At 42.2% G+C, this 27,602-nt stretch overlaps 1 protein-coding gene across 3 annotated transcripts in view; it reads right to left on the minus strand.

Annotated features, from left to right (window-relative positions):
- Window positions 1–13,250: 13,250 nt before the first annotated feature.
- Window positions 13,251–27,602, minus strand: part of Gp6 (glycoprotein 6 (platelet)) — a 34,999-nt gene continuing 20,647 nt past the window's right edge. Inside the window, exons 3-6 of one of the 3 annotated variants that reach the window (XM_006539910.3) lie at window positions 23,608–23,661; window positions 22,001–22,051; window positions 20,552–20,602; window positions 13,251–19,433 (exon numbers count right to left, since the gene is read on the minus strand). In XM_006539910.3, coding sequence (XP_006539973.1) covers window positions 19,261–19,433; window positions 20,552–20,602; window positions 22,001–22,051; window positions 23,608–23,661 — 329 coding nt within the window. In that variant the 3' untranslated portion in view covers window positions 13,251–19,260. The remainder of the gene's footprint in view (window positions 19,434–20,551; window positions 20,603–22,000; window positions 22,052–23,607; window positions 23,662–27,602) is intronic. The other 2 variants (NM_001163014.1, XM_006539909.3) reach the window with 2 other exon arrangements.

Genomic DNA, 27,602 nt, shown 5'->3' on the forward strand with positions numbered 1-27,602 from the left:
TTTAAGATTGAATTCTGACATAGCTAAAGCCAGTGTTCCAACAGTCCTAGAACGTCCTTGAGCAAGACCTTGGGCTTGGAATTCAGTACTGCCCCTGGTATTACACTATCACTTTGAGTAAAAGTTAGGTCACTGCCCTTCACAGGAATCTACCATCACCAAGGAAGAAAGAAGTTTCTGACCGTAGGAGAAACCAGAATAGATGCTTAGGATTATAGCTGAGTTACACCCATACACACATATTTACAATGGCCTAAGGGGAAGGTGGACTATACAATAGACTAAAATAGGAACTATGGCAAGGGCACGAAGCAAATCTTAAGTGGAGCCCTTTTTGATCCCAGTTGTTAACAATGAATTCTATCCCAGGTGGTTCCCGTTAGACCTTCTGTGTTTGCATTCCTCTGTTTTATGTAAGAATCCAGTAACCTCTTTGTACCTTGCTGGTGTGTCACCCAACTTCCTTATTGTCTTCTGCATAAAAAGTCTGATGCTCGATTTGACATTACATTCAGATCCAACACAACCTCTCCTGTGTGCATCTGTCTGTCAATTCATCCGACGCTTTGTCCACCCGCGACTAGAGACCCATTCCATGCAGACAAAGGGGCCCAGAGGGTCTGCGGCACACAGCCAAACAGTAGATGGACTTGAGGACTCTTAGGAGGAAGAGTTGGGGAAGGATTAAGCACCCAAAAGGGAATAGGAACTCCAAAGGAAGACCAACAGAGTCAACTAACCTGGACCCTTGGTGCTCTCAGAGACTGAACCATCAATTAAAGAGAATATACAGGGTGGACCTAGGCCCCCACTCATATAATAGATATGCAGCTCTGTCTTCATGTGGGTTCTGAAAAACTGGAGCTATCCTATCCAAAAAGCTTTTGCCTGTCTGTGGGACATGTTCTTCTAGCTGGGCTGCCTTCTCTAACCTCAGTAGGAGAGGAGCCAACTAGCCCTGTAGTGACTTGATGTGCCAGGGTTGGTGGGATAGCCAGAGGGGTTCCCACCCTCCCAGAGGAGAGGATGAGGCAGGGGGGGAAGGACTGTGGGAGGGGGTGACTGGGAGTGGAGGCAGTGATCAAGATGTAAAGTGAATAAATGAAATATACATAACATAACATAACATAACATAACATACTTGGCCTTGGTTCCTGAAACCTCTTAGGAGATAAGGCAAATCTACCTACACTTCAGCTTGACTTAAGATCAGTTTTGGATAGGACAAGTCAACCACAATACTGAAGGGCACATTGCCACAGGAACTAATTATGTTTGAGAGTTTGGGAATTTTGAGTCCCACTTCCACTCGACCTCCAGAGGAGGAAGAAGGGCTGTCGCTCAAATTAATCACTGTTGGCCAGTGTTATACTCACCCATGCCCACCTAAAGAAGCCTTCATAAGACCTCTACCCCCAAACCATGGGGCTGGAGGAATTTTCTGTTTGTAAGCATGCCAAGAAAATAGAGTGCCCCATCTCCTTGATAGCAAGAGGCTCTGGCTGAGGAGCCTGGTGAATCTCATACTGGCCTTCCTCTGATTGTTAGCTGTGTCTGTCAAAACACTAATCAGTGGGCAAATGCACACTAGTGTGTTCACCTGAGTCAATCTAGCAAACTTAACTAAACTGAGCACGGAAAGGCAGTAGCAGCCTCCAAATTACAGCCAGTTAATCAGAAATACAGATTGCAACTTGAAACATGTGATCAATACTGTAAGTGAGCCAGATAGCAGCGTCTCTGTTTTGCCAAATTTTCCTGTATTTCCTTTTGAAATAAAATGTTAGCAAAGAATAACACATGCATGCAGAGGCACGCTCACACACACACAAATGAAATTACAGGAAAATTAATACAACTACAAATACCCAGATTAACCTAATTTAGCCATTCTTATAAAGAAAATTAATGAAATTTTTCTCACTTGTGGATCCTTTATAACTACATAAGCTTATGTGTTGGCATCAGGTCATTACAAACCTGTGACATCACATAGGCGACAGCGCTACCTGAGAACTGCAGACCGGTTGCCAAGACAACAGGCACCATATTCCCAGCATCGACTTGGCTCACCTTCTACCTTTACCTGTGTTACATCATTTTCCATATAAATAAGGGGAATGCCCCTTCCTCACTCTCTCTCCCCCTGGTCTCTTTCTGCTACTACCTTGTCTCTCCCTTCCAATAAAACCTCTTCCATGTGGAACTGCTTGGCCTAGTGTGCTGTTGAGATGCAACCTGCTATTCTAACACATCATTACGTATGTACTAGTGATGTTAAATGAGAAGTAAAAGTGTCTGGAGAGAAATGGAATGGCAGCCGGGTATGTGAGGTATGCATACCTATATAAGGATAATAAACTGTTAAATACAAATCATAAAACTCATCGTGGATTCCAACAAGCCAGGCAAAAAGCAAAATGGAGTCATGCATGCTAAGATCCCAAAGGGATATGATGAAGTTGTTCACCTGACTTTGTAAAAACTCAGGACTCAAAAGAGAAGAACTATCTGGAAGGGACCAAATTGATTTGACAGAGTAATAAGGTTCCCTCTTCCTTAATTAACTCTTTCCTTGGGCTCATGTTAATTTAGTGTATTATTCAGGGTTCTCTAGAGTCACAGAACTTATGGGTAGTCTCTGTGAGACCCCGACTTAGAACTTTTCTCCCTGGAAGGTAAAGCCCCTGGACGTTCCCCAAGCTTGTTTTCCCTGATCTCTAAAAATACAGCCAGAAAGAAGCTCTTTGTTCTCTATAACTAGCAAAAAACCTTTTTGTTTCTGTGCCTTACAGCCAGAGATGTAATAATTGTAGGAAGACCTACAAGGACACGGAGATAGAGAAGAGCTGCAGCTCACTCCCCCCATCCCCTCGCCAGAAAGGAGCTATAGCCAACTCTCCTCCCAACTCCTCCCAATTCCACAGTTAGCTGTTAAAAGCCCCTTACTGTTACTGCTCAGGGTCAAACTCCCCTGCCCTGCATGGCAGAAGGAGTTCGTCCTCAGCTAGCTGATAATAAAACCTCTTGCAGTTTGCATCAGGTGTGGTTTTCTCTCCAGTCTTTGGGGTGCTGGCCAGCTCATCCCGGGACTTGAGCAGAGGCCCAGCTTCGGGGGTCTTACAGTCTCTGTATAGTAAGAGAATTTGTTGATGACTTACAGTCTGTAGTCCAGCTCCCCAACAATGATCAGCAGCAGCTGTGAATGGAAGTCTAAGGATCTAGCAGTTGCTCAGTCCCAGAAGGCAAGCAGGAGAAGAGAGAGCAAATCTTCCTTCTTCCAATGTCTTTATGTAGGTCTCCAGCAGAAGGTGTGTGCCACCATGCCTGGATCTTGGACTTCTTTGTCCCAGATGACCTTGAACTCAGAGATCTCCCTGTCTTAATTTTCTGGGATTCATACCCACTATGCCTCAAGATCTCCATGCCAAGATCCAGGTCAGAAACTTGTATCTCCCAGCCTCCAGATTAGGATCACAGGTGAGCCTTCCAATTCAGGATTGTAGTTCATTCTAGATATACTCAAGTTGACAACCAGGAACAAGCCACTACAATCCACTCCTTGTCAAGTTGATACAAATATCTCATGTCCACATAAAACAATAACAAGGTCATGAATACACCTAACATGATATAACTATTTCTCATACAATCACAAACGCATTTGTAAATTTACAATGGGGCAATGACCCTTGGGAACATTTTTTTAGTGTTTCAACTTAAATACCAATTGATGTTTAAGAAATTGAGAGAAAGATAAATATATTCTTAACAATATAAAACAGAAGCATTTATATTAGTTTATAATCTTCATTTCTGCAACTGGTCACATGGCCTTAGTTAGTATTTATAACTGCCTTCCTCTACTACCCATTCCATATTTCCTTAACCCTTGGCAAGCACCTCAGCAGGTTTTGGCTCTTCTCTTGGAGGAGTGTTGCATAGCTTCATTCCTGATGGGTCTGTATCCTTTGTCAGCCTGCTTGGATTAGGCCATTGACTTTAAGCACAGGACATGGTAGTACTAAGAGACATGCTAATGGATCTCCTGCACTCCAGACATAATCTTGCCTACCTCCATTGTGGAGAGGTGATCCAGTTTCCCCATGGTAATCTGGATCTATCACCCCTGCTAAGACTGTTATTCCTTTCTTAGCCTGTTAGTACAAGGGCTTTAAAAGCCCAAAATGACCAGGGGGAAGTCTGACCTTCTAGTCCAATGGAATGTTTGTTGTGGCTCCTGGTAGGCGCACTTCCCCCTCTGGAATCTCTCAGCCTTTTATTTAGCTTGGCTAAGGTTTTGTCTATCTCATTTTTATTTTCTTTTGCTTTTGTTTGCTTGTTTCCCAAAGAACCAGCTCTCAGTTTCATTGACTCTGTGTTGCTCCTTGTTTCTAATTAGTTGATTTCAGTCCTGAGTTTATTTCTTGCCACCTACTCCTCTTGGCTGTGTTTACTTCTTTTTTGCTCTAGAGCTTTCAGGTGTGCTGTTAAGTTGCTAGTATCGGATCTCTCTAATTTCTTATTAGATATTTTCTTTATTTACATTTCAAATGTTATCCCCTTTCCTAGTTTCCCCTCCAAAACCCCCTATCCTCTCCCCCTTCTCTCTGCTCCCCAACCCACCCACTCCCGCTTCCTGGCCCAGGCATTCCCCTATACTGGGGCATAGACCCTTCACGGGACCAAGGTCCTCTCCTCCCGTTGATGGCCAACTAGGCCATCCTCAGCTACATATGCAGCTAGAGCCACGAGTCCCTCCATTTGTTTTCTTTGATTAGTGATTTAGTCCCAATGAGCTATGGGGGTACTGCTTAGTTCATATTGTTGTTCCTCCTAGAGGGCTGCAAACCCCTTCAGCTCCTTGTGTACTTTCTCTAAGCTCCTTCACTGGGGACCATGTGCTCCGTCTAATGGATGACTGTGAGCATCCACTTCTGTATTAGTCAGCACTAGCAGAGCCTGTCAAGAGACAGCTATATCAGGCTCCTGTCAGCAAGTTCTTAAAGGCAGGGGAGAGGGGCCTTCCAGGAAGTAAGACAGGGATTTAAAAAAAAAAAAAAAGGGGGGGGGGGGAAGAGAAGAAGAGGAGAGAGAGAGTACCAAGGAAGGAAGGAAGGAAGGAAGGAAGGAAGGAAGGAAGGAAGGAAGGAGAAAGAGAGAGAGAGAGAGAGAGAGAGGGAAGGGAAGGGAAGGGAAGGGAAGGGAAGGGAAGGGAAGGGAAGGGAAGGGAAGGGAAGGGAAGGGAAGGGAAGGGAAGGGAAGGGAAGGGAAGGGAAGGGAAGGGAAGGGAAGGGAAGGGAAGGGAAGGGAAGGGAAGGGAAGGGAAGGGAAGGGAAGGGAAGGGAAGGGAAGGGAAGGGAAAAAAGGGAAGGGAAAAAAGGGAAAGGAAAAAAGGGAAGGGAAAAAAGGGAAGGGAAGGGGAAAAAGGGAAGGGGAAAAAGGGAAGGGAAGGGGAAAAAGGGAAGGGGAAAAAGGGGGAAAAGGGGGAAAAAGGAAAAAAGGGAAAAAGGGAAAAGGGGGGGAAAAGGGGGGAAAGGGGAAAAGGGGGGAAAAAGGGGGGAAAGGGGAAAAAGGGGGGAAACGGGGAAAAAGGGAAAATGGGAAAAAAGGGGAAAGGGAAAAAAGGAAAAAAAGGGAAAAGGGGGGAAAAAGGGGAAAAAAGGGGAAACGGGAAAAAAGGGGAAAAGGGAAAAAAGGGAAAAGGGAAAAAGGAAGGAAAGAAAAGAGAGAGGACACTCAGCTGATCTTCCTTACTGTCAATCACTCTATGGCAGTCCTGCAGGGAACCAGAACAAGTCCAGTGAGCAGACTACACTAATGGTGTGACTCCTTGTTGGCCACTCAATGCAGGTGTGAATTCCTGGCCTGAAGGCACCAGTCTCCTTCACAGCAGCACGTTCTGATCAGATCATTCTTGCCATATGACCTTGAGCTGCCTAGCTTCCTGGCCTGTGCTGCGACCTGTTTCCTTCCTTCCTAAACTCAGTTCTTTCCGTCATGTGGAAGTCCCCAAATGATTGCAGTAGTTTCCTTTTGTCAAGCCGGCTAGATTTTTGTTTCTATTGCACATAGCTAAGGAACACAAAGCACCCTCTCTGTATGAGGGGCTTCCAGGACTCGGCCAGCTCTCTTCCTGCTCACTCACCTCTTAGGTCTATTTAGGTCCATGTGCCTGTGACTCTGGATTTCCCTCGGTTTTGACTTAGGACTAACAGCCTCCCATCAATAGAGGCTCACCAAGAAGTGGGGCTCAGAGTAATGAACAAGTGTGGTTGACTCACTCCCCAATCTTAATAATTACCCAATTCAAAGACAAAACTTATTGATCCTTTGTCAACAGTTGCCTGGTTTCTGAAAGAATAAATGGGTGCATTTGTTTGCAAAAAAAAATCTTTATGAACGCACTTAAGTGCTATGAACTTTTCTTTTAGAACTGCTTTACTGTGTCCCATAAATTTGGGTAGGCTGTGCCTTCATTTTCATTATATTCTAGAAAGTCTTTAGTTACTTCCTTTTTTTTTTCCTTCCCTGACCCAGTGATCATTGAGCAGAGAATTGTTCAGTTTCCATAAGTATGTGGGTTTTCTGTTTCTGTTGTTATGGTTGTCTGGTAAGATATTAGAGGTTATTTCAATTTTGTCGTATCTGTTGTGATCTTAGTGAATGAATATATGGTCAGATTCCATGAGGTGGTGTATTTTGTGTTTGGACAAAATGTTTCATAGATATACGTTCAGTTCATTTGATTCACAAGTTCAGTTTCATTATTTCTCTGTTAAGTTTCTGTCTTGATGACCTGTCCATTGCTGAAAGTGAGGTGTCAACGTCTGCCACTGTTAATGTGTAGGGTTTGATGTATGATTTAAGCTTTAGTAGTGTTTCTTTTTTGAGTGTGGGTGCCTTGCATTTGGAGCATAGATATTCAGAATTGAAACTTCACCTTGGATTTTTCATTTGAGTATGAAGTGTCCTTCCCATCGCTTTTAATTACTTTTGATTGAAAGTTTGTTTTGTCTCTTCCAGGCAACTCAGCTAGTCTAAGAGTGTCCTAGCAGTCCTTACTGCTTATATATGCATAGTGAGGGAAGGGACTAGTGTGTCTGTCAGTTTCAGGGGGTTACTAAAGCTGTTAGGCTTTACTTCTGAGCTTAAGAAACTTCCCTTCAGGATAAAATTATTCACTTCCCTTTAGAGCAGTAGTTCTCAATCTTCCTCATGTGGTGGCCCCCAACCATAAAATTATTTTTGTTGCTACTGCAAAGTAGTAATTTTCCAATTGCTATGACTCATAATGTAATTATCTGTGTTTTCCAATGGTTTTAGGTGACCACTAGAAAGCATCATTTGACACTCCACCCTACCCCAACCCCTGGCAAAGGGTCTCGACCCACAGATTAAGAACCACTGACTGCTTTAAACATCCTGTTGTTTCACTTCTGTTTAACATCCCATGTCTTAATGAGCTTTTTTCTCTAAGACAGGATGTTTTATCTCGGAGGAAATCCCTACACAACACCAGTCAGCCCTAACTCCTCTGTGCATCATCTCATTTATGCCTTCTAGGAAACAGGTGTGTCTATGGAAAACATGGCTGTCATGATGATTTTTTTTTTTAAAAACTAACATTATTATTCAAACACTTGCCAAACCATTAACTCAACAATTGCCACATGGAGTTCATTCAACAGCATTGACTAAACTTAGCCCATGACCTGAGATGATCTTGATATTCCACATATGTGATTCTGCATACATGTCATCATGTATGTGCCCATCACTTGATCACTTCTGCAGCCTCTCCTCTCTGCCTCCTGCACACTTGGCAACCTCAGATGGAAAGCTTTTTCCTGTGTTGAACATATCCATTTTCCTGTTTCCCTAGAGTTAATTGAGATCTTTGTTTAAGATGGAATGGGTCTTTCTCACCTACCTAAAAACTTCAGTATAAACTGTCCCTCTGAGCAGATTATTCCTCACTTTGTGTGTGATCTTCTATCCATTCTTCTTTCAAAGTCTAGTCTATTCTGAAATTTTGGAACCTTCTTCCAGTTATATAGAATTTGTACCTATACCTGGTCAAACATAGCAACATCTAGGTGCATGTGTTGACCTTATACAGGTCTATATTTGGACATCTTTGTTTCAACTGTGGGCTTTCTTCTCAAACTTTATTTAAATATTTACCATACTTATTTATTTCGTGGTGGAGGGAGAGTTAGAGCATTCCAAAACATGGGTGTGTCCTCTCCTTCTACCATGTGAGTCCCAAGGATCGAACTCAGGTCATCAGACTTAACCTTTATCCACCACTCATCTCACAATATGTCATCAACTTTCCCCCACGCATCCCAAGCTAGCTTCAAATTATCTATGTAGCAGAAGAGGACTTTTGTCTCCTGATCCTCCCAAGTGCTGGGACCACTGACATACACCTCCGTGCCCCGTGTTTTGTAGATGCTGTGATTGCGTTCACCATATGTATATAGCGTGCTCAGCTTGATACTATTTCACATAATACCTGTAAGCCAACATTAGGCCTTTGTGTGAGCCCTTTCCCTGTCTGGAGATCTACTCCAGATATCTGCTGTTCTTTCTCTGCATTCTTTCATGTCACCTGTGGCCCTTGATCTGGTACCCCAGATACTCTTTTCCTTTTATAATCTTTCCTTGTACACATAATATACTACAAAGTACAATATTTTTGTTTTCCCTGAGAGAAGAAACTTTTGTTACTCATTGTTGAGCCCTGACACCCATGTGCCTGTCATACAGGATGATACCCATAGCACTGGCTGAATTAATTAGCTACTTCTTCTATCTGTAACTTTATTCTATGAGATTCTCATATATGTATACCATGTATTTTGATCCATTCCTCCACTACTTCCCAGTCTTTCCCGGAACTGCCTAATCCATCTTCCCTCAACTTCATGTTCCTTTATTGTTGCTATGATTACTAGTATTAATCAGTCCACTTAGTCCAGTGAATACTTATCATATACACATAGGTGTGAATACTTATCATATACACATAGGTGTGAATACTTATCATATACACATAGGTGTGAATACTTATCATATGCACATAGGTGTGAATACTTATCATATACACATAGGTGTGAATACTTATCATATACACATAGGTGTGAATACTTATCATATACACATAGGTGTGGGGACATGGGCAACCTACCACATTTTCATCTCCAAAGTGACTCTCCCTCTGTCAACTGACAATAGCTCCTCAGTAAGGACTGGAGCCTCTGGAGCCCCGCGCTCATCTATGCTGACATTTTGGTTGGCTTGATCTGTACAGGTCTCATGCAGATAACTACAGATGCTACAAGTTCCTGTGTGCAACAGTCAGACCATGTCCAAATGATAGTGTCTCACATGGTTCCTCTCCACGCTCCAGCTCTTAGTCTATTCACCCCCTCTTACAAGATGTTTTCCTGAGCCATAATAAAAGAGAGGTTGATGAAGATGACCCTCTATGGCTGAGCACTTCATTTATTCTTTTTTTAATTTTATTTTATTTTTATTCACTTTTTACACTCCATATTCCATTCCCTGCCCCCCATCCACTCTCCAACTGCTCCACATCCCACACCTCCTTCCCACCCCACCCCCGTCTCCATGTGGATGTCCCCACCCCCACCCCACCTGACCTGTAAACTCCCTCAACATTGTGATCAGTTATAAGAGTCTTCATTATCCACACTTAACTGTAAAAAGAAGCTTCTCTGAATAAACTTGAAAACAACACAGATATAATTATAAATACTTCTCCGTTTGACAGTGTGTGAAATGACATCCAGTTCTCCAGGAGAAAAGTTTCAACCCTGTTTACCGTACCATGTAGCCTCCTTTCCAACACTCAAATCTGAGCAGAAACGTGTTGGTAACTCCCATAACTGTCATGCCCCTAGTGTACAATAAAGCACCGCTTGGCTAGAAAGTGAGTATTAGAGTATACAGGATCCAGTACTGCAAGGCTGTGTGGATGCTCCATCACGCCACTGAACTGCCAAGACTTCTCTGAGACTCTCAGAAGCAACAAGAGCCTGAACACTCTAGACCTGTCTCAGAACGCCCTGGGAACTGATGCCGTAAAGACATTCTGTGAAGTCTTGAAACTTCAGATTTGCCCTCTGCAAATGCTCAGGTGTGATCCCACTATTTCCGATTTCACAGTGTTTCATACATGGAGGTTTTGGTGGTGGTGAGACACGCGATGCCCCAGAATGGTTCACTGTTGACATCAGTCGCTGGCAATCAGCTTCATCCATTGGCATTTAGTCAGCAAATAATATTTTAATTTTTCAAGACAGGGTTTCTCTGTATATCCTTGGATCTCACTTTGTAGACCAAGCTACCTTCAAGCAGAAATTTGCCTGCCTCTGCCTACCAAATGCTGGGATTGAAGTTATGTACCACCACATCCAATGGTCACCAAAGAATATTAACTTTCTCCATTTTTATTGGACATTTTCTTTATTTACATTTCAAATGTTATCCCCTTTCCCAGTTTCCCTCCCTCCTGGAACACCCCATCACATCCTCCTCCCCCTGCTTCGATGAGGGTATTGCTCCACACACCCACCCACTCCTACCTCCCTGCTCTCGATTCCACTACACTGGGGCATCTACCGAGCCTTCACAGGACCAAGGACCTCTTCTCCCATTGATGTTTGACAAGGCCATCCTCTGCTACATATGCAGCTGGAGCCATGTGTACACCTTTGTTGATAGTTTAGTCTCTGGGAGTTCTGGTGGATCTGGTTGGTTGATATTGTTCTTCCTATGGGGTTGTAACCACCTTCAGTCCTTTCTCTAAATCCTCTATTGGGGACCCCGTGCTTGGTCCAATATTAACCTTCTCCTTAACCCTTCTGTTGCACTGGTGGGTAAACAGAATCATAGAGAGAATGCACAGGAGATCAAGAAGCCACAATTGTTAGACACTGGTCTATTAGGGTAAACAAACTGCAAGTCTAACATGGTGTCCAAAAAAGTGGGAGCCTGGTGTGAGGGCTCAGGCCTGTTTTCTGGACCTTGGCAAGTTGAGATAAGATTGCCATACATGGGCTCACAGGGGGAGTCTCAAGCATTCCTAGACTCTTGCATGAGATGCTCTCTCAAAATAATGCAAAAAAAATGTGGCTGGGGAGATAGATTACTTAATAAAGTGCCTGTTACTCATACATGAGAACCCCAGAACACACATAAGTGTGTGAAGGGATAAGTCTGTAATCCCAGCTTTGGGGAGGCAAAAAATAGGCAGATTCCCCAAAACTTGATATAGAGCTTAATATAGCCAATTGATGAGCCCTAGTTTCACAGACCCTGGTTCAAAATATAATGACTGAAGGATCCATGACTCTGCAGTGTCTTTGTATCACTAGAGATAACTTTTTTCCCTATTAAATCAATATGCAGGGATGAGTGGGTTGCTCAGTTGATAGTGTAGTTGCCTAATGTGTACCTTGAGTTTGATACCTAGAACTGCATAAAACTGGCTGCGATGGTAAACTTGAAAGGTGGAGGTGGAACCAGAGCGCACGCATGGGCTGAACATAAACCTCTGCACAGATGTAGTAGATGTGCAGCTTTGTCTTCATGCAGGTTCCCCACAACAGGAGCAGAGGCTGTCCCTGAGTCTGTTGCCTGTCTGTGGATCCTGTTCCCCTAACTGGGCTACCTTACTTATCTAGCCTCAGTGAAAGAGGACGTGCCTAGTCCTGTGTGACTTGATGTACCAGGAGGAGATGATAGCCAGGGAGGGCCTCCCTGTTCTCAGAGGAGAAGAAGGGATATGGGGAAGGAGCTTTTTGAGCAAGAACTGGGAGAGGTGGGACTAATATTGGGGCATAAAGTGCATAAATAATGAAAAAAGGTGGAGGTGGGGAAGATCAGAAATTCAAGGCCATCAATAGCTACATAATGAATTTAGGGCTAGCAAAGGCTACATGAGACCAAATATGGTGGGGCTGGTAAGTTAGAAAAATTCTTGCTGTGCTAACATGAGGACCTTAGTATAAATCATCATTGCCTACGTAAAAGCTAGGCATGGCTATATAGGTCTATAATTCCAGTACTTAAAGACAGAGTCAACAAGATTCTGACAGCTTACCTCACACCAGTCAGAATGGCTATGATCAAAAATTCAGGTGACAGCAGATGCTGGCAAGGATGTGGAGAAAGAGGAACACTCCTCCATTGTTGGTGGGATTGCAAGCTTGTACAACCACTCTGGAAATCAGTCTGGCGATTCCTCAGAAAATTGGACACAGTACTACCAGAAGATCCAGCAATACCTCTCCTGAGCATATACCCAGAAGATGTTCCAACTTGTAATAAGGACACATGCTCCACTATGTTCATAGAAGCCTTATTTATAATAGCCAGAAGCTGGAAAGAACCCAAATGTCCCTCAACAGAGGAGTGGATACAGAAAATGTGGTACATTTATACAATGGAGTCCTACTTAGCAATTAAAAACAACGAATTCATGAAATTCCTAGGCAGATGGATGGATCTGGAGGGCATCATCCTGAGTGAGGTAACCCAATCACAAAAGAACTCACATGATATGTACTCACTGATAAGTGGATATTAGCCCAGAAACTTAGAATACCCAAGATACAATTTGAAAAACGCATGAAATTCAAGAAGAAGGAAGACCAAAGTGTGAATACTTCGTTCCTTCTTAGAATGGGGAACAAAATACCCATGGAAGGAGTTACAGAGACAAAGTTCAAAGCTGAGATAGAAGGAAGGACCATCCAAAGACTGCCCAACCCAGGGATCCAACCACTAAATCCAGACACTATTGCATATGCCAGAAAGATTTTGTTGTCAGGTCCCTGATATAACGATCTCTTGTGAGGCTATGTCAGTGCCTGGCAAATACAGAAGTGGATGCTCACAGTCATCTATAAGATGGAATACAGGCCCCTAATGAAGGGGCTAGAGAAAGTACCCAAGAAGCTAAAGGGGTCTGTAACCCTATAGGAGGAACAACAATATGAACTAACCAGTATCCCCCAGAGCTGTGTCTCTAGTTGCACATGTAGCAAAGAATGGCCTAGTTGACCATCAATGGGAGGTGAAGCCCTTGGTCTTGTGAAGATAATATGCCCCAGTGCAGGGAAATGCCAGGGCCAGGAAGCAGGAGTGGGTGGGTTGGGGAGCAGGGCAGGGGGACAGTATAGGGGACTTTGGGGATAGCATTTGAAATGTAAATGAAGAAAATATCTAAAATAAAAGCATAGACAAACTTCAAAAAAAATATTCTGGCAGCTTACTAGATAGTCAGCTTAATCAAAATGATAAGTTCCAGGGTGTCAGTGAGAGACCCTGTTTCAAAAATTAAGATGGTTGGGAATGAGCAGATTGCTCAGAGGTTAAAAGCACTGGCTGCCCTTTCAGAGAGCCCAGGTTTGTCTTCAGCACCTGTAAAGTAGCTCACGGCCATCTGTAACTCCAGCTCCAGGGATCCAGTGCCCTCTTCTGAGCCCCCACAGAAATCAGGCATCAGGCATGAATGTGGTACACATACATACATGTAAGCTAAACACGAATATAAAAAACTAAGTTGGGTAGGGGCGTTATGCTAAAGAATCATCTGAGAGACATCCCTGTGGCAAACTCTAGCCTCTACAAATATCTACAAGAGTGTATTCCACCAACACATGCATGGGCACACATCCATCTATCATATACCAAAATAAGACTTAAAATATCACTACGTAATTCCACCTTGCAGTGTAGTATTAAAATGACCCATGAAACATTTAAGGCATGTGAGAACTTTAAATGGATTTTCTTGAAACAAGAAACCATTTTTCTCCTCCGATTTCAACCTAGGTTGAAATTTGATGGAGTATCCCAGTATCCAGAAGCTGATCCAAGAAATGAAGGAGAGCCATCTACAACTGAGCATTACCAGTGACCAAGTAGATCCTAAGAAAAAAAGAGTCCTTCCTTCCCTAATTTCATTTTTTGAGGCCATTATCCTCCAAAAGGGTAGGGGGCCTTGAATGTGAAAGAAGGCTCTCTGGGCACCCTCTCTGACCTATTGGTATCTGGGCTAAATGTCCTTATCCTTCCCAGGTCTATGTTTAAAACTCACACATATCACTAAACAATGGTAAATGTAAAACATTTGTATCACTAGTATTTTGAGGAATAAAAGTGAAAGCATTCATGAAGAACTGTGTTTACTACTGGGTGCCCACAAAACTGAAAGCAAATCTTAACATGAAACAAACACTGTTCCTGAGCAGATGCTAATGATACACACCCAGATCGAGCACCAGTGACAGACCAAAGTATGGACACCACAAAAATCCAATTTGGTAAACCAGAGCTTTTTATTAGGATTACTTTAAGAAGCAGCAATGACTCAAAGGCAGCCACATTACCAAAACCCACCCCAGCATGGGCAATGACTCAAAGGCCAGCCATGTCACCAAAGCCCGTCCCAGCATGGGCAATGACTCGAGAAAGCTGACAACTTGGGGCATGCTGCACAACTTGCAGGCCATTGGACAGGTTGGAGAGGTTCTACCAGGCAGCTGGGGCCAGTCTGGTCTGAGTGTCTCTCAGCATCCTCGCTATTCTATATGCTTGGGGAATAACAGGCCTAGTATACCTGTCTCAGTCACTGAGTTGGTTCCTTCCTGAGTTAAAGGGTCTGCCCTACAGTGTGATATGGTTCACCTCCCTTTGGAACACCCTGCATCTTAATGAGATTCCCTACAAGATGAAAGTATTATCTCCAAAGAAACCACTACACGATAGCAGCGAGAATGCAGAGCAGGAAATGAATGTGGCAACTGTTTGGGTGTACCTATTTCTATAGCCCTACAAGGCTATGCTGGCTTCTGGTTTTATGTTTTCTTTGCAGCTCTGGGGACCAAAGCCAAGGACACACACAGCCGAGGGTAGAGGGCAGAGGAAACAGAGAGAGAGAAATGTGTATCCTTGACCTAGGCACGGCATGTCCAGGACTCCATTGCTTCAGCCCCACAGGATTGGCTATGGCTTACCTAAGGGCTGGCAAAACTTTCCTAAAGAGTTCAAGTGCAATTGAGTGACCAGTGTGGGTAAATCTAACACCAATGGTTCTATCACCCTGGCTATTTCAGGTGATGAATCCGGGGTCAATCAGATTTGCCATGGCCAAGAATGAGTTTTAATGAAAAGAGGCTTTTGTTAGAACTGACACCTGGACTGACTGGTGCCAGGATTGCACCTCGGGCCATTCCCAAGTCTTTAGTCTTACCAGCCCAGAGCTTATAAAGGCAAAAACTACAAGATTGTGTGTATTCTGCCTACATGTCGCAAAGACTTATTTCAACATATATGTCTTACAGTTGTCCAAGTCATCTTTTGAGCAAAGTAAGAAAGCTTGATTGCAAAAGCAGAAATAGCAGTTAACCTTCTGACCTATTTTGAAAAAATGGAATATTTTACAAGATCAAATTTTAAGACTAGCCTTTCAATGTCTGGGAAAGGGGGAAGTGGGCCACTAGGGTACTGCTGGAACGAGCTAGGTGCTTACATGTTAGAGGCATTTTTTTTTGCTTTTATATTTTTTTTCTCTCAAGCATAGTAATCAAAACCTTTAATGTTAACCATAACATTACAACCTGAGACTGAGACCCACAGAGATCACCCACCAGTCTTTGCTAAGCTCTTCCCTTGTGCTGTACCTCATAAACATGCTGAAGTTCCAAGTTGCTAGAAGTAGTATTTACACCACCCCCCTTCACCCCCCGCCCAGTGGTAGCAAGCATCCACCTGATCCCTGATTTCCTAGATGAGCATCTGTCAATCGATCTATCTTCATCCTTTCATCACCTCTAGTCAAGGTTTTAAGATCCAATCTATGTGGGTCACAGTAGGTGCAGACTGTCTATTGAGTTATATTTCCAAGTAAGTGTGTGTGTGTGTGTGTGTGTGTGTGTGTGTGTGTGTGTGTGAGATGTATGCTTGTGTGATCATTCATGTGCATGTGAAGGTCAGAGGTCAGTGTTTGATGTCTATTCTTCACCTTACTTTTTGAGACGGATTCTCTATGCTTAGAACTCCCTGATTTGGCTAAACTGACTGCATAGTGAGCCTAGTCCCCCTGTCTCCGTCCCTCCAGCACTGGATTACGGGCCTGCCTGGTGTTAATTTTGTTTTGGTTTCGCAGCCCAAGAACCTTCTCTGTCCCAGGTTAAGAACAGCTTAACTACAAGAATAAATTTTAAAATTTAAATAGCAGTTTGACCGCATGACCATTTAGCAAACAGTAGCAGATTACACACTAGGGGCTATAACCTCTCCAGACATAAGCTTTTGACCAGAGTCTTTTTAATGTTTGTGTATTTGTCTACATGTGTCCAAGTACACCTGAATAAAGGATCCCTCAAAGCTGGAGGTACAGGCATTGTGAGCCACTAGAATTGGGTGCTATGAATCAAACTTAGGTTCTCTTTAAAAGGAGCAGAAACTTAACTGCTAAGATATCTATCCAGCCCCTCAACCGAGGTCTTAATTCATCTTATTGGTTAATTCATTTTTCTTGAGGTATATTTCCTCTGTCCCATACTCTCATACCCATCTTCTGTCTGCAAACCACACTCAAAGATGAGAGATGGCTAGAGGACTCGCTGCTATTTACAGGAATGGTACACGTGTGCAGAGGTGAACAAGCAAAGCAATGCTTGTTCTCATGACACTGATTTATCTGGATCACCAGCCTCTTCCCACTACTGGCTTCTAAGAACACAGTCTTTACCCTACTGCAGAAAATGTATGTATACATGTTTTGGATCTGTTCACATTGTTAACCAAGAAGGAAGTTCTCACTGTGAGTACTTTGGTACGGCGTACAGGAAGACCATCCTTCCACAATTCACCAATATCTTCAGCAACTCAGTAGCATATTCATGTTTGCATGTCAGGGAGGCACCCAGGGGCTTATTGAAACTGAGTAGGTAAGGGGGTTCCTGAAGAAAATAACCAAAGGTTATGGGTGTCTGTTCCTATACAATTCTCCAGAACACTGACTTCATTCATTGGCTCCTCCAAACATCATTGATAGATTCCTATCAGCCAAGCCATATTTTCCAATCCTCAGCTGTCCCTGAAGAGCAGGTCATAGTGAATATCAGTGGGTGCTTTCCTGTGTCAAACTCAACCACAATTCTAGAAGATGACAGGGACCTCTTATCCAGAGTCCTGACCCAGACTTCTGGGCACTCGCTGAATTCTCCTATTCACCAATGCACAGCAACAAGACTACCATGGCAACCTATACTATGTGCAGGGCTGCTGTTGCACAAGGGAAGACCAAAGTAAATAAGGCAGGAAGTGAGGTCGGTAGACAGGAAGTGAAGTCAAGAATAGAAAGTAGCAGCAGGTGAGGCTGGAGAGATGCCTCAGCAGTTAGGAATACATCTGCCCTTCAGGAGAACCAGAGTTCAGTTTCTAAAACCACATTGGTCTACTTCTAGCCACCTGTAACTCTGACTCTGTAAGAGTTACATATTTTTTAAATTAAAAAAATCTAAAACCAGAAGTGGCAGCAGAAATCAATATTTAACACATATAAAACTAAAATCGTACATTTATATGGGGAACACATATGTATATTATGTAATATATCTCTTTCTGTTGAAAAAATCAAAATCATTCTGTGCTCTTTAAATACACAATACAGTTTGGCTATCTGAAGACATAAGATTGCATTTGTTTTTGAGATATGGGCTCATATGTAGTACAAAGCCAGCCTTGAACTAAATACACTCTTAGCTTTTCTCCCATGAGCTAATATAGGCACTAACTGCTTTGCTTAGATGACTTACTAGTTGTTTTAAGTGGACCATTCAATGGCTCGTAGCACATTGACAGTATTGGGCAACCATCACCTCTTTCTGGTTACAAAACAGTCTTCATCACACTATAGTATTTCCAGCAGTCCCTTCCACTATCCTCAGCTTCCAGAAATGATTATTTCCAATCTTTCTGAATTTGACTATTCTGGCCTTTCAGATAAGATTAAGACTCTTTCTAATACAGGGAAGCCCTCATGTATGGTTTTGCTTCATATGGTTTCCATCACATGTAATCAACCTTAGGTTGAAAATATTAAGTGGAGAGCTGGAGAGATGGTTTAGGGGTTAAGAGCACTGACTGCTCTTCCAGAGGTCCTGAGTTCAATTCCCAACAACCACATGGTGGCTCACAACCATGTGTGATGGGATCCGATGCCCTCTTCTGGTGTGTCTGAAAACAGCTACAGTGTATTGATATACAGCAAATAAATAAACCTAAAATTAAAAGTTTTTTTTAAAAAAAGAAAATATTAAATGGGAAAATTATAGTAATAAAAAAATTTATAGCATCCCACACTATTACATTTCAGAAAGTAAACTAACCTTGTGGATGTTTATACACTGCCTGCCTGTTCATGAATATGTAATAGCCATTTTGTTTGTCAGATCAACTGTCATAGACATTCTAGTCAGATACCTCTTATTTTAAAGGCCTTAAAATGCAAAAATATATGTACATAAGTATGAAAAAACATGATGGGTACAGGATTTTGTACTTCCTATAGTTTTAGGCACCCATTTCAAATCTTGAAATATACCTACTATAAACAAAAACAAGATTATGCTGATCATATTGATTATATACTAATAAAAAGTAATACCCTACCCCACTTTCGGGCAGGCACATATCCTTTCTAAAACGTGGACATATCCAACTGTGACCTAAGATGAGGTTAGGGTAAAGGCTAAAGCCATGGACTATCAGAGGAACACAGACTATTAGAGAACAAGAGTCTGTGCACAAATGATGGAACAGGTCAGCTGTGAGAGGCAGGAATTTTCTGAATTAATCTTGACCCCATGCTAGAGGAATTTTCTGAATTAATCTTGACCCCATGCTAGAGAAGGTTGAAGAAAGGCACAGATCTATCATGTTACCTACAATGTGCAAGATATCAGCGAAGAGACTTTTCCATCCCGTGTAAAGTTCTTAGAACAAAGTAGACATTGGCTCAACTCTTGATTGAGCACCAAGAAAGCCCATGACCCACCATCCTACCTTGTTGGCTCTGCATTTATTCTCCACACTCATTTTTTTATATAACCTCCCCACTCTTGAGTATGTCCATGTCTGTGGCTCTAGTGGTGATGTCCATGGTTGTGCATGGATGTCTGGTCAATCCCTCTGCTGAAAGCCAAGTTATTTCTAGGCCAGTGGGAGGGGTGGTAGTGGCCTTTGCAAAGCTCTCATCCTGTGTTGCAGGCATTTCTTCCGACTGTGCCAATCCTCTGCTAGAAGCCCCAACAAAATTATTATAATCGTGGCACCAAGGCATATCCGGACCAGATTCCCCTTGGCATAGTGCTGATGAGCAAAACCTAAAGGAAAGAAAGTTGACAACAGATGTTAAAAGGCTCATCTCCACACCCGATTCCATATTCGTGATTTGAGATTCTATTCTCCTCCATCAGTTACAATGATCACCCCCACCATCACCAACAGGGGTCAGAACAGAATAAGTCCAATTCTCTATACAGAGATGCTGTCAGAGATCCTTTCCTGAATCCCAATACAATCTCTCCTCTAACACAATCAACACCTTGTTATACTACTGACTTATTTTAAAAAGGATAACTTGCCCCAACTGGGGATCCATCCCATATGCAGCCACCAAACCCAGACACTGTTGCTGATGCCAAGAAGTGCTTGCTGACAGGAGCCTGATATGGATGTCTCCTGAAAGGTTCTGCCAAAGCCCTACCGATAAAGATGGGGATGCTTGCAGCCAACTGTCGAACTGAGCAGGGGGACCCCAAAGGAGGAGTTGGGGGAAGACTTGAAGGAGCTGAAGGGGTTTGCAACCCCATAGGAAGAACAACAATATCAACCAACCAGATCCCCAATAGCTCCCAGGGACTAAACCACCAACCAAAGAGTACACATGGAAGGACCCATAGCTCCAGCTACATATGTATCAGAAGATGGCCTTATCTGGCATCAAAGGGAGGGGAGGCCCTTGGTCCTGTGAAGGCTTGATGCCCCAGCATGAGGGAATGCTAGGGCAGTGGGACAGGAGTGGGCTGGTGGGTGGGGAAGCACTCCTGTAGAGGCAAGGGGGACAGGAGTGGTAAGGGGAGGAGGATGGGATGGGGAGTTATCGGAGAGTAAACAGGGAAGGAGGATAACATTTGAAATGTAAATAAACAAAATAACTAATAAAAAATTAAAAACAAAACAAAAATAAATGAAATAAAATAAAATAGCTGTAAGAGAGTGAGGGAGATGAGGAATGTCCTTATTTAACTATTTGGAAAATTTCAACTGTCTCACTAAATTTTCTCAACAAATTCTGAACTCCTATGTTAATATTGTAATTCCCTTGACATTTTATGCACAAGGCTTCAAAATTATAGCTCTATAGATTCCATGTAAAGGGAAAATAGTCTGCATGAAGAAATGGGATACAAAGGAAGTGGATATGGACAAGATCACTTACCAAATGGAGGGCTCAGCCCCTCTGGAGAGGCAGTGATATTCATAGGCTTTTCTAAGAATGAAAAAGGGGACCAAGTATAAACGAATGAAGACATCTCCCTACTGGAGGCAGACACACGTGCTCATATGCTTGTGAAGCAGAAGCCATGATATTTATGAACACCATCTGTCTTAGCCAGGGTTTCTATTCCTGCACAAACATCATGACCAAGAAGTCAGTGGGGAGGAAAGGGTTTATTCGGCTTACACTTCCATACTGATGTTCATCACCAAGGAAGTCAGGACTGGAACTCAAGCAGGTCAGAAAGCAGGAGCTGATGCAGAGGCCATGGAGAAATGTTCTTTACTGGCTTGCTTCCCCTGGCTTGCTCAGCCTGCTCTCTTATAGAACCAAGATTACCAGCCAGAGATGGTCCCACCCACAAGGGGCCTTTCCCCCTTGATCACTAATTGAGAAAAATGCCTTACAGCTGGATCTCCTGGAGGCACTTCCCCAACTGAAGCTCCTTTCTCTGTGGTAACTCCAGCTGTGTCAAGTTGACACAAAAATAGCCATTACATCATCCATAGAGTCAGGCTGCCCAGATATGACTGCCCAGACTAACACTTATATAAGGAAATCTCTCGGAAGTATTTTAACATCTGTGAGTCCATTTTCACATCTGTCCAGTGGAATTGGTACTACCATACAATGGGTTGACTTATAAATAATAGTGCATACTTGGCATTGATAAGCTAGAAGTTCAAAATATGGAATACTACAAATTTTTGATATTTCTAAGCACTAACAGAATGCTGCAACTGAAAAACTTCACACTTGACCTTCATAGGTTTCAATGAAAATTTGGATGATCTGAGAGGAATTGCAAAGAGGAAAAAGTATGATCAAAGCATATTGCATGTAAAAAAATTAAATAAATAAGAATGATATAAAATCGTGTTTTGGCTATGTATATAAACATAAATGGGTCCAGGGGTGCTAGTGCCCATTTTTAATCCCAGCAATTGGAAAGCAGAGTCAGGCTAATATTTCTGATTCTGGGGTAACCAGATCTACATAGCAAGTTGAAGTCAGCCAGGGTTACATAGTGGTAACCTGCCATAAAAAAGTAATAATGTAAATAGTGACCAGAAAGATAACTCAGTGTAAAGTGCTTGACTGGCATGCATTGAGCCCTAAGTTTGATCCTGGGCACAACATAAGCTGAATATGGTGCCAAATGCCTGTAATTCCAGTACACAAGAGGAGCAAACAGAGGAACAGTTCAAGGTCATTATGTATCACTATGGGAGTGGGCTTTGACGTCTCCTCTGCTGTATTTGAGGCCAGCCAAGGCTACATGAAATTATGATTCAATGAAAAATGGCTATAGATAGACTTTGCTGGTAGGACAGAGAAACCCATCCTCTTGCCACTTTTGTATTGAGCTTTAAATGTCTACTTACTCACCAGTTGTAGATATTTTGTTTGTGGGTAAGATGGAAGGTCTCCTGGAGGATTCTAAGAGTTTCAAACAAGAATTTTATAAGGAAATAGAATGACAGTTCATCCCAAGTGCTCCCACACTTCAGATCCCTTCTGAGACATCTGCATTCTCTAAAGCCTTCATCTGTCACATAGTGTCCAACTACTGTGGTTAATAAATTCAAAAAGCCCTGTATTTAGTGCCCAGTGGCCTCAAAGAATTGGACCATTTTTCAACTGGTATACTTTTTAAGTTGTTTTCACTTTGGGGTTGGTATGAATGGAGGTGTTATAAACATCCACATGTGAGAACCTGTATGGACAAAAGTGTAGGAGTTTGAATGGGAATGTCCCCCATAGGCTCAAATATTTTAATGTCTATTCCCCAGATGGTAAAAGTGTTTGGGAAGGATTAGAAGGTGTGGCCTTGCTGGAGAATCTCTCTCTCTCTCTCTCTCTCTCTCTCTCTCTCTCTCTCTCTCTCTCTCTTGTTCACAGTGCAAGCTCTCAGTTACAGGTACAGTTTCATGCCTGCCTATCTGCTACCATGCTTCACACCATGACGGTCATAAACTCACCCTCTGATACTGTAAGGCCCAGTAAACATTTTCTTCTATAAGTTACATTGGTCATGGTGTCTTATCACAGCAATAAAAAAGTAGCTAAGATAGTAAGTTTTCAATTTTCTTTTCTTTTAGGTTTTTAATTTGTATTTAGTACTAGCACAAGAGTTTCAGAATCACTGGGTCATAGGATAACTCTGTTTAACTTCTGAGAGAATGCATGACTAGTTTTCAAATCATATGTAGTAGATACAATGCAGAAAACTCTGGGGTGGTTTTAATAGGTATGACCCCCATAGACTCATGTGTTTGAATGCTTGACCCATGGAGTGGCACTATTAGGAGCTGTGGCCTTGTTGAAGTAGCTGTGGCCTTGGTGGAGAAAGTGTATCATTATGGGAGTGGGCTTTGAGGTCTCCTATGCTTAAGCTACACTTAGCATGGCACACAATCTCCTTCTGTTGTCTATGGATCAAGATGTAGAACTCTCGGCTACTTCTCCAGCACCATGTCTGCCTGCATGCAACCATGCTTCCCACCATGACAATAATGATCTAGACCTCTGAAACTGTAAGCCAGCCCCAATAAAATGTTTTCCTTTGTAAGAGTTGCCATGGTCATGGGGTCTCTTCACAGCAATAAAACCCAAACTAAGATAAGCTCTAAATCTTTCCAATGCTTGTCCTGATTGATTACTTGGTTGAGTGGTTGCTGACTTTTGGTTGGTTGGTTGGTTGGTTGGCTGGCTTGTATTTGTGCAGTTAAAACCATCTTATTGGACACATGGTATATGAAGTGTATCTCAGTTTTAAACAAGTATCATGAAAGAACCAGTTATTAGCTTGTACTTTAGGAGCCTTTTTCCCTCCTAAGTACAATGTCTTCACATGAAGCTTTCTATTGCTTTTACCAAAATGTTTCTTGAACCTATTAAGCCTGGGTGTATACTGCTTGAGGACAGGGACTGTATTTTCAGACACATTTGTAGTAGAACTTTATTCCCCGGCCACAAGAATTTGCTGAACTCACCTGTCACAGGAAATGATTCTTCCGTGGGTACCTGGCTGGGAGTGGCAGAGAGTCCTGAGAAATAAGAAAAGGAGAGAAGTCAGTACTCTATGGGTTAACTATAAGTTGTAAGAAAATAATGAAACATTTCTGTGACTTGATTTTCTCACAAAGCAAGTGAATATGAAGAAGTTTCCACTGCTGAGTGACTGGAAAAGCTCCCTGGTACTCTACAACTGCTTTCCTAACTTTGTCTTCCCTGGACTCTTGTCTCCAATACCCTCACTTGTCATTTGTCACTTCCCTGGTGCTTGTCCCCAGGAATTAGATGTGGAGACGAGAACCATGGGAAAAGTTTCAGAAATGCATCAGGAATCACAGATTCAAGGAAGTATGCAATGGGAGGTGAGATAAAGACTGAAAACAACCCTTCTGGTTGGCGCCAGCACCAGGTTACCTTGTGCACAGAGTTGGCGAACACCTGCACAGTCCTTAGAGGACTCTCCACTCGATCTTAGGAGCACTTGTGTATGGAACTCAAGATCTGTTCCAATCCAATCGCGCAGGACCTGAGACAGCATTAGGGAAGCAGAAAACCAGCCTGACCAGGGGCACAAGTCCCTTCTGGTTGGTGCCAGCACCAGGTCATCTTGGGTGCGGAGTTGGCAGACACCCTCACAGTCCCTAGAGGACTCTCCACATGATCTTAGGACCATTGACTAGACACCTCCATGCTCCTCAAAGGAGACACCACTTCCAGGCACTCTAACACGCCCAGGATCTTTGACAACAGGATGCCAGGATAAAAGGAGCTTGGTCAAACCAGTATTTCAGGGTCTCAGGGGAACTTGACTGCTAAGAACTCTAACACACTCGGAATCACAGGAGCCCACAAGCAAAGGATCACAGAGAAAGCTGGACTCTGAGGAGTCCTGAATCAACTGGGATTATAGGAAGGACAGACTCCAATCAGATATATTGAGGACAGCAAATACTTAAGATAATCAGATGGCAGGAGGCAATCGTAAGAACAGAAACAACAGAAACCAAGGTTAATTGGCATCATCAGAACCAAACTCTCCCACCATAGCAAGTCCTGGATCTAAAGCAGAAAAACAAGAAATAGATCTAAAGTCACTTCTCATGATGATGATGGAGGACTTTAAGAAGGAAATACAGGAAAACACAGGTAAACAAACAGCTAGAAGCCTTTAGAGAGGAAACAGAAAAATGCCTTAGAGAGTTACAGGAAAACACTACCAAACAGGTGATAAAACTGAACAAAATCATAGAGGATCTAAAAATGGAAGTAGAAACAATAAAGAAAACCCAAAGAGAGACAACTCTGGAGATAGAAACCCTAGGAAAGAAATCAGGAATCATAGATGCGAGCATCAGCAACAGAATACAAGAGATGGAAGAGAGAATCTCAGGTGCAGAAGATTCCATAGAGAACATCTGCACAACAATCAAAGAAAATGTAAAATGCAAAAAGATCCTAACTCAAAACATCCAGGAAATCCAGGACACAAAGAGAAGACCAAACCTATGGATAATAGGAGTAGATGAGAATAAAGATTTTCAACTTAAAGGACCAGGAAATATCTTCACCAAAATTAAAGAAGAAAACTTTCCATACCTAAAGAAAGAGATGCCCATCAACATACAAGAAGCCTACAGAACCCCAAATAGACTGGACCAGAAAAGAAATTCCTCCAGATACACAATAATCAGAACAACAAATGCACTAAATAAAGACAAAATATTAAAAGCAGCAAGGGTCAAGTAACATATAAAGGCAGGCCTATTAGAATTACTCCAGACTTCGCACCACAGACTATGAAAGCCAGAAGATCCTGAACAGGTGTTATACAGATACTAAGAAGACACAAATGGCAGCCCAGGCTACTATACCCAGCCACACTCTCAATTACCATAGATGGAGAAACACAAGTATTCCATGACAAAACCAAATTCACACAATATCTTTCCACGAATCCAGCCCTTCAAAGGATAATAACAGAAAAAAACCAATACAAGGACAAAAACTCCGTCCTAGAAAAAGCAAGAAAGTAACCCTTCAACAAACCTAAAAGAAGACAGCCACAAGAACAGAATGCGAACTCTAACAACAAAAATAATTGGAAGCACCAATTACTTTTCCTTACTATCTCTTAATATCAATGAACTCAATTCCCAAATAAAAAGACATAGACTAACAGACTGGCTACACAAACAGGACCCAACATTTTGCTGCTTACAGGAAACCCATCTCAGAGAAAAAGACAGACACTATCTCAGAGTGAAAAGCTAGAAAACAATTTTCCAAGCAAATGGTCTGAAGAAACAAGCTGGAGTAGCCATTCTAATATCTAATAAAATCAACTTCCAACCCAAAGTCATCAAAAAAGACAAGGAGGGGCACTTCCTACTCATCAAAGGTAAAATCTTCCAAGAGAAACTCTCAATTCTGAATATCTATGCTCCAAAGGCAAGGGCAGCCACATTCATTAAAGAAACTTTAGTAAAGCTCAAAGCACACATTTCACCTCACACAATAATGGTGGCAGACTTCAACACCCCACTTTCATCAATGGACAGATCCTGGAAACAGAAACTAAACAGGGACACAGTGAAACTAACAGAAGTTATGAAACAAATGGATTTAACAGATATCTACAGAACATTTTATCCTAAACCAAAAGGATATACCTTCTTCTCAGCACCTCATGGTACCTCCTCCAAAATTGACCTTATATTTGGTAACAAAACAGGCCTCAACAGATACAAAAATATTGAAATTGTCCCATGCATCCTATCAGATCACCATGGACTAAGGCTGATCTTCAATAACAATATAAGTAATAGAAAGCCAACATTCACGTGGAAACTGAACAACACTCACCTCAACAATACCTTGGTCAAGGAAGAAATAAAGATAGAAATTAAAAGAATTTTAGAGTTTAATGAAAACTAAGCCACAACATACCCAAACTTATGGGACACAATGAAAGCATTCCTGAGAGGAAAACTCATAGCTCAGAGTGTCTCCAAAAAGAAAATAGAGAGAACACACACTAGCAACTTGACAACACACCTAAAAGCTCTAGAATAAAAGGAAGCAAATTCACCAAAGAGGAGTAGACGGCAGGAAATAATCAAACTCAGGGGCAAAATCAACCAAGTGGAAACAAGAAGAACTATTCAAAGAATCAACCAAACGAGGAGCTGGTTCTTTGAGAAAATCAACGCGATAATCAACAAGATTTCAACAAGAAAATCAACAAGATAGACTCACTAGAACAGCATCCTAATTAACAAAATAAGAAATGAAAAGGAAAACATAACAACAGATCCTGAAGAAATCCAAAACACCATCAGATCCTTCTACAAAAGGCTATACTCTACAAAACTTGAAAACCTGGATGAAATGGACAAATTTCTAGACAGATACCAGGTACCAAAGTTAAATCAGGATCAGATTAATGACCTAAACCGTCCTATACACCCTAAAGAAATAGAAGCAGTCATTAATAGTCTCCCAACCAAAAAAAGCCCAGGACCAGATGGGATTAGTGCAGAGTTCTATCAGACCTTCAAAGAAGATCTAATTCCAGTTCTTCTCAAACTATTCCACAAAATAGAATCAAAAGGTACTCTACCCAATTCATTCTACTAAGCCACAATTACTCTGATACCTAAACCACATAAAGACCCAACAAAGATAGAAAACTTCAGACAAATTTCTCTTATGAATATTGATGCAAAAATACTCAATAAAATTCTCGCTAACCGAATCCAAGAACACATCAAAATGAGCATCCATCCTGACCAAGTGGGCTTCATCCCAGGGATGCAGGGATGGTTTAATATACAGAAGTCCATCAACATAATCCACTATATAAACAAACTCAAAGACAAAACCACATGATCATATCGTTAGATGCTGAGAAAGCATTTGGCAAAATCCAACACCCATTCACGATAAAGTCTTGGAAAGATCAGGAATTCAAGCC

Source organism: Mus musculus, chromosome 7, assembly GCF_000001635.26.
Source record: "Mus musculus strain C57BL/6J chromosome 7, GRCm38.p6 C57BL/6J".
Lineage (NCBI taxonomy): Eukaryota > Metazoa > Chordata > Mammalia > Rodentia > Muridae > Mus > Mus musculus.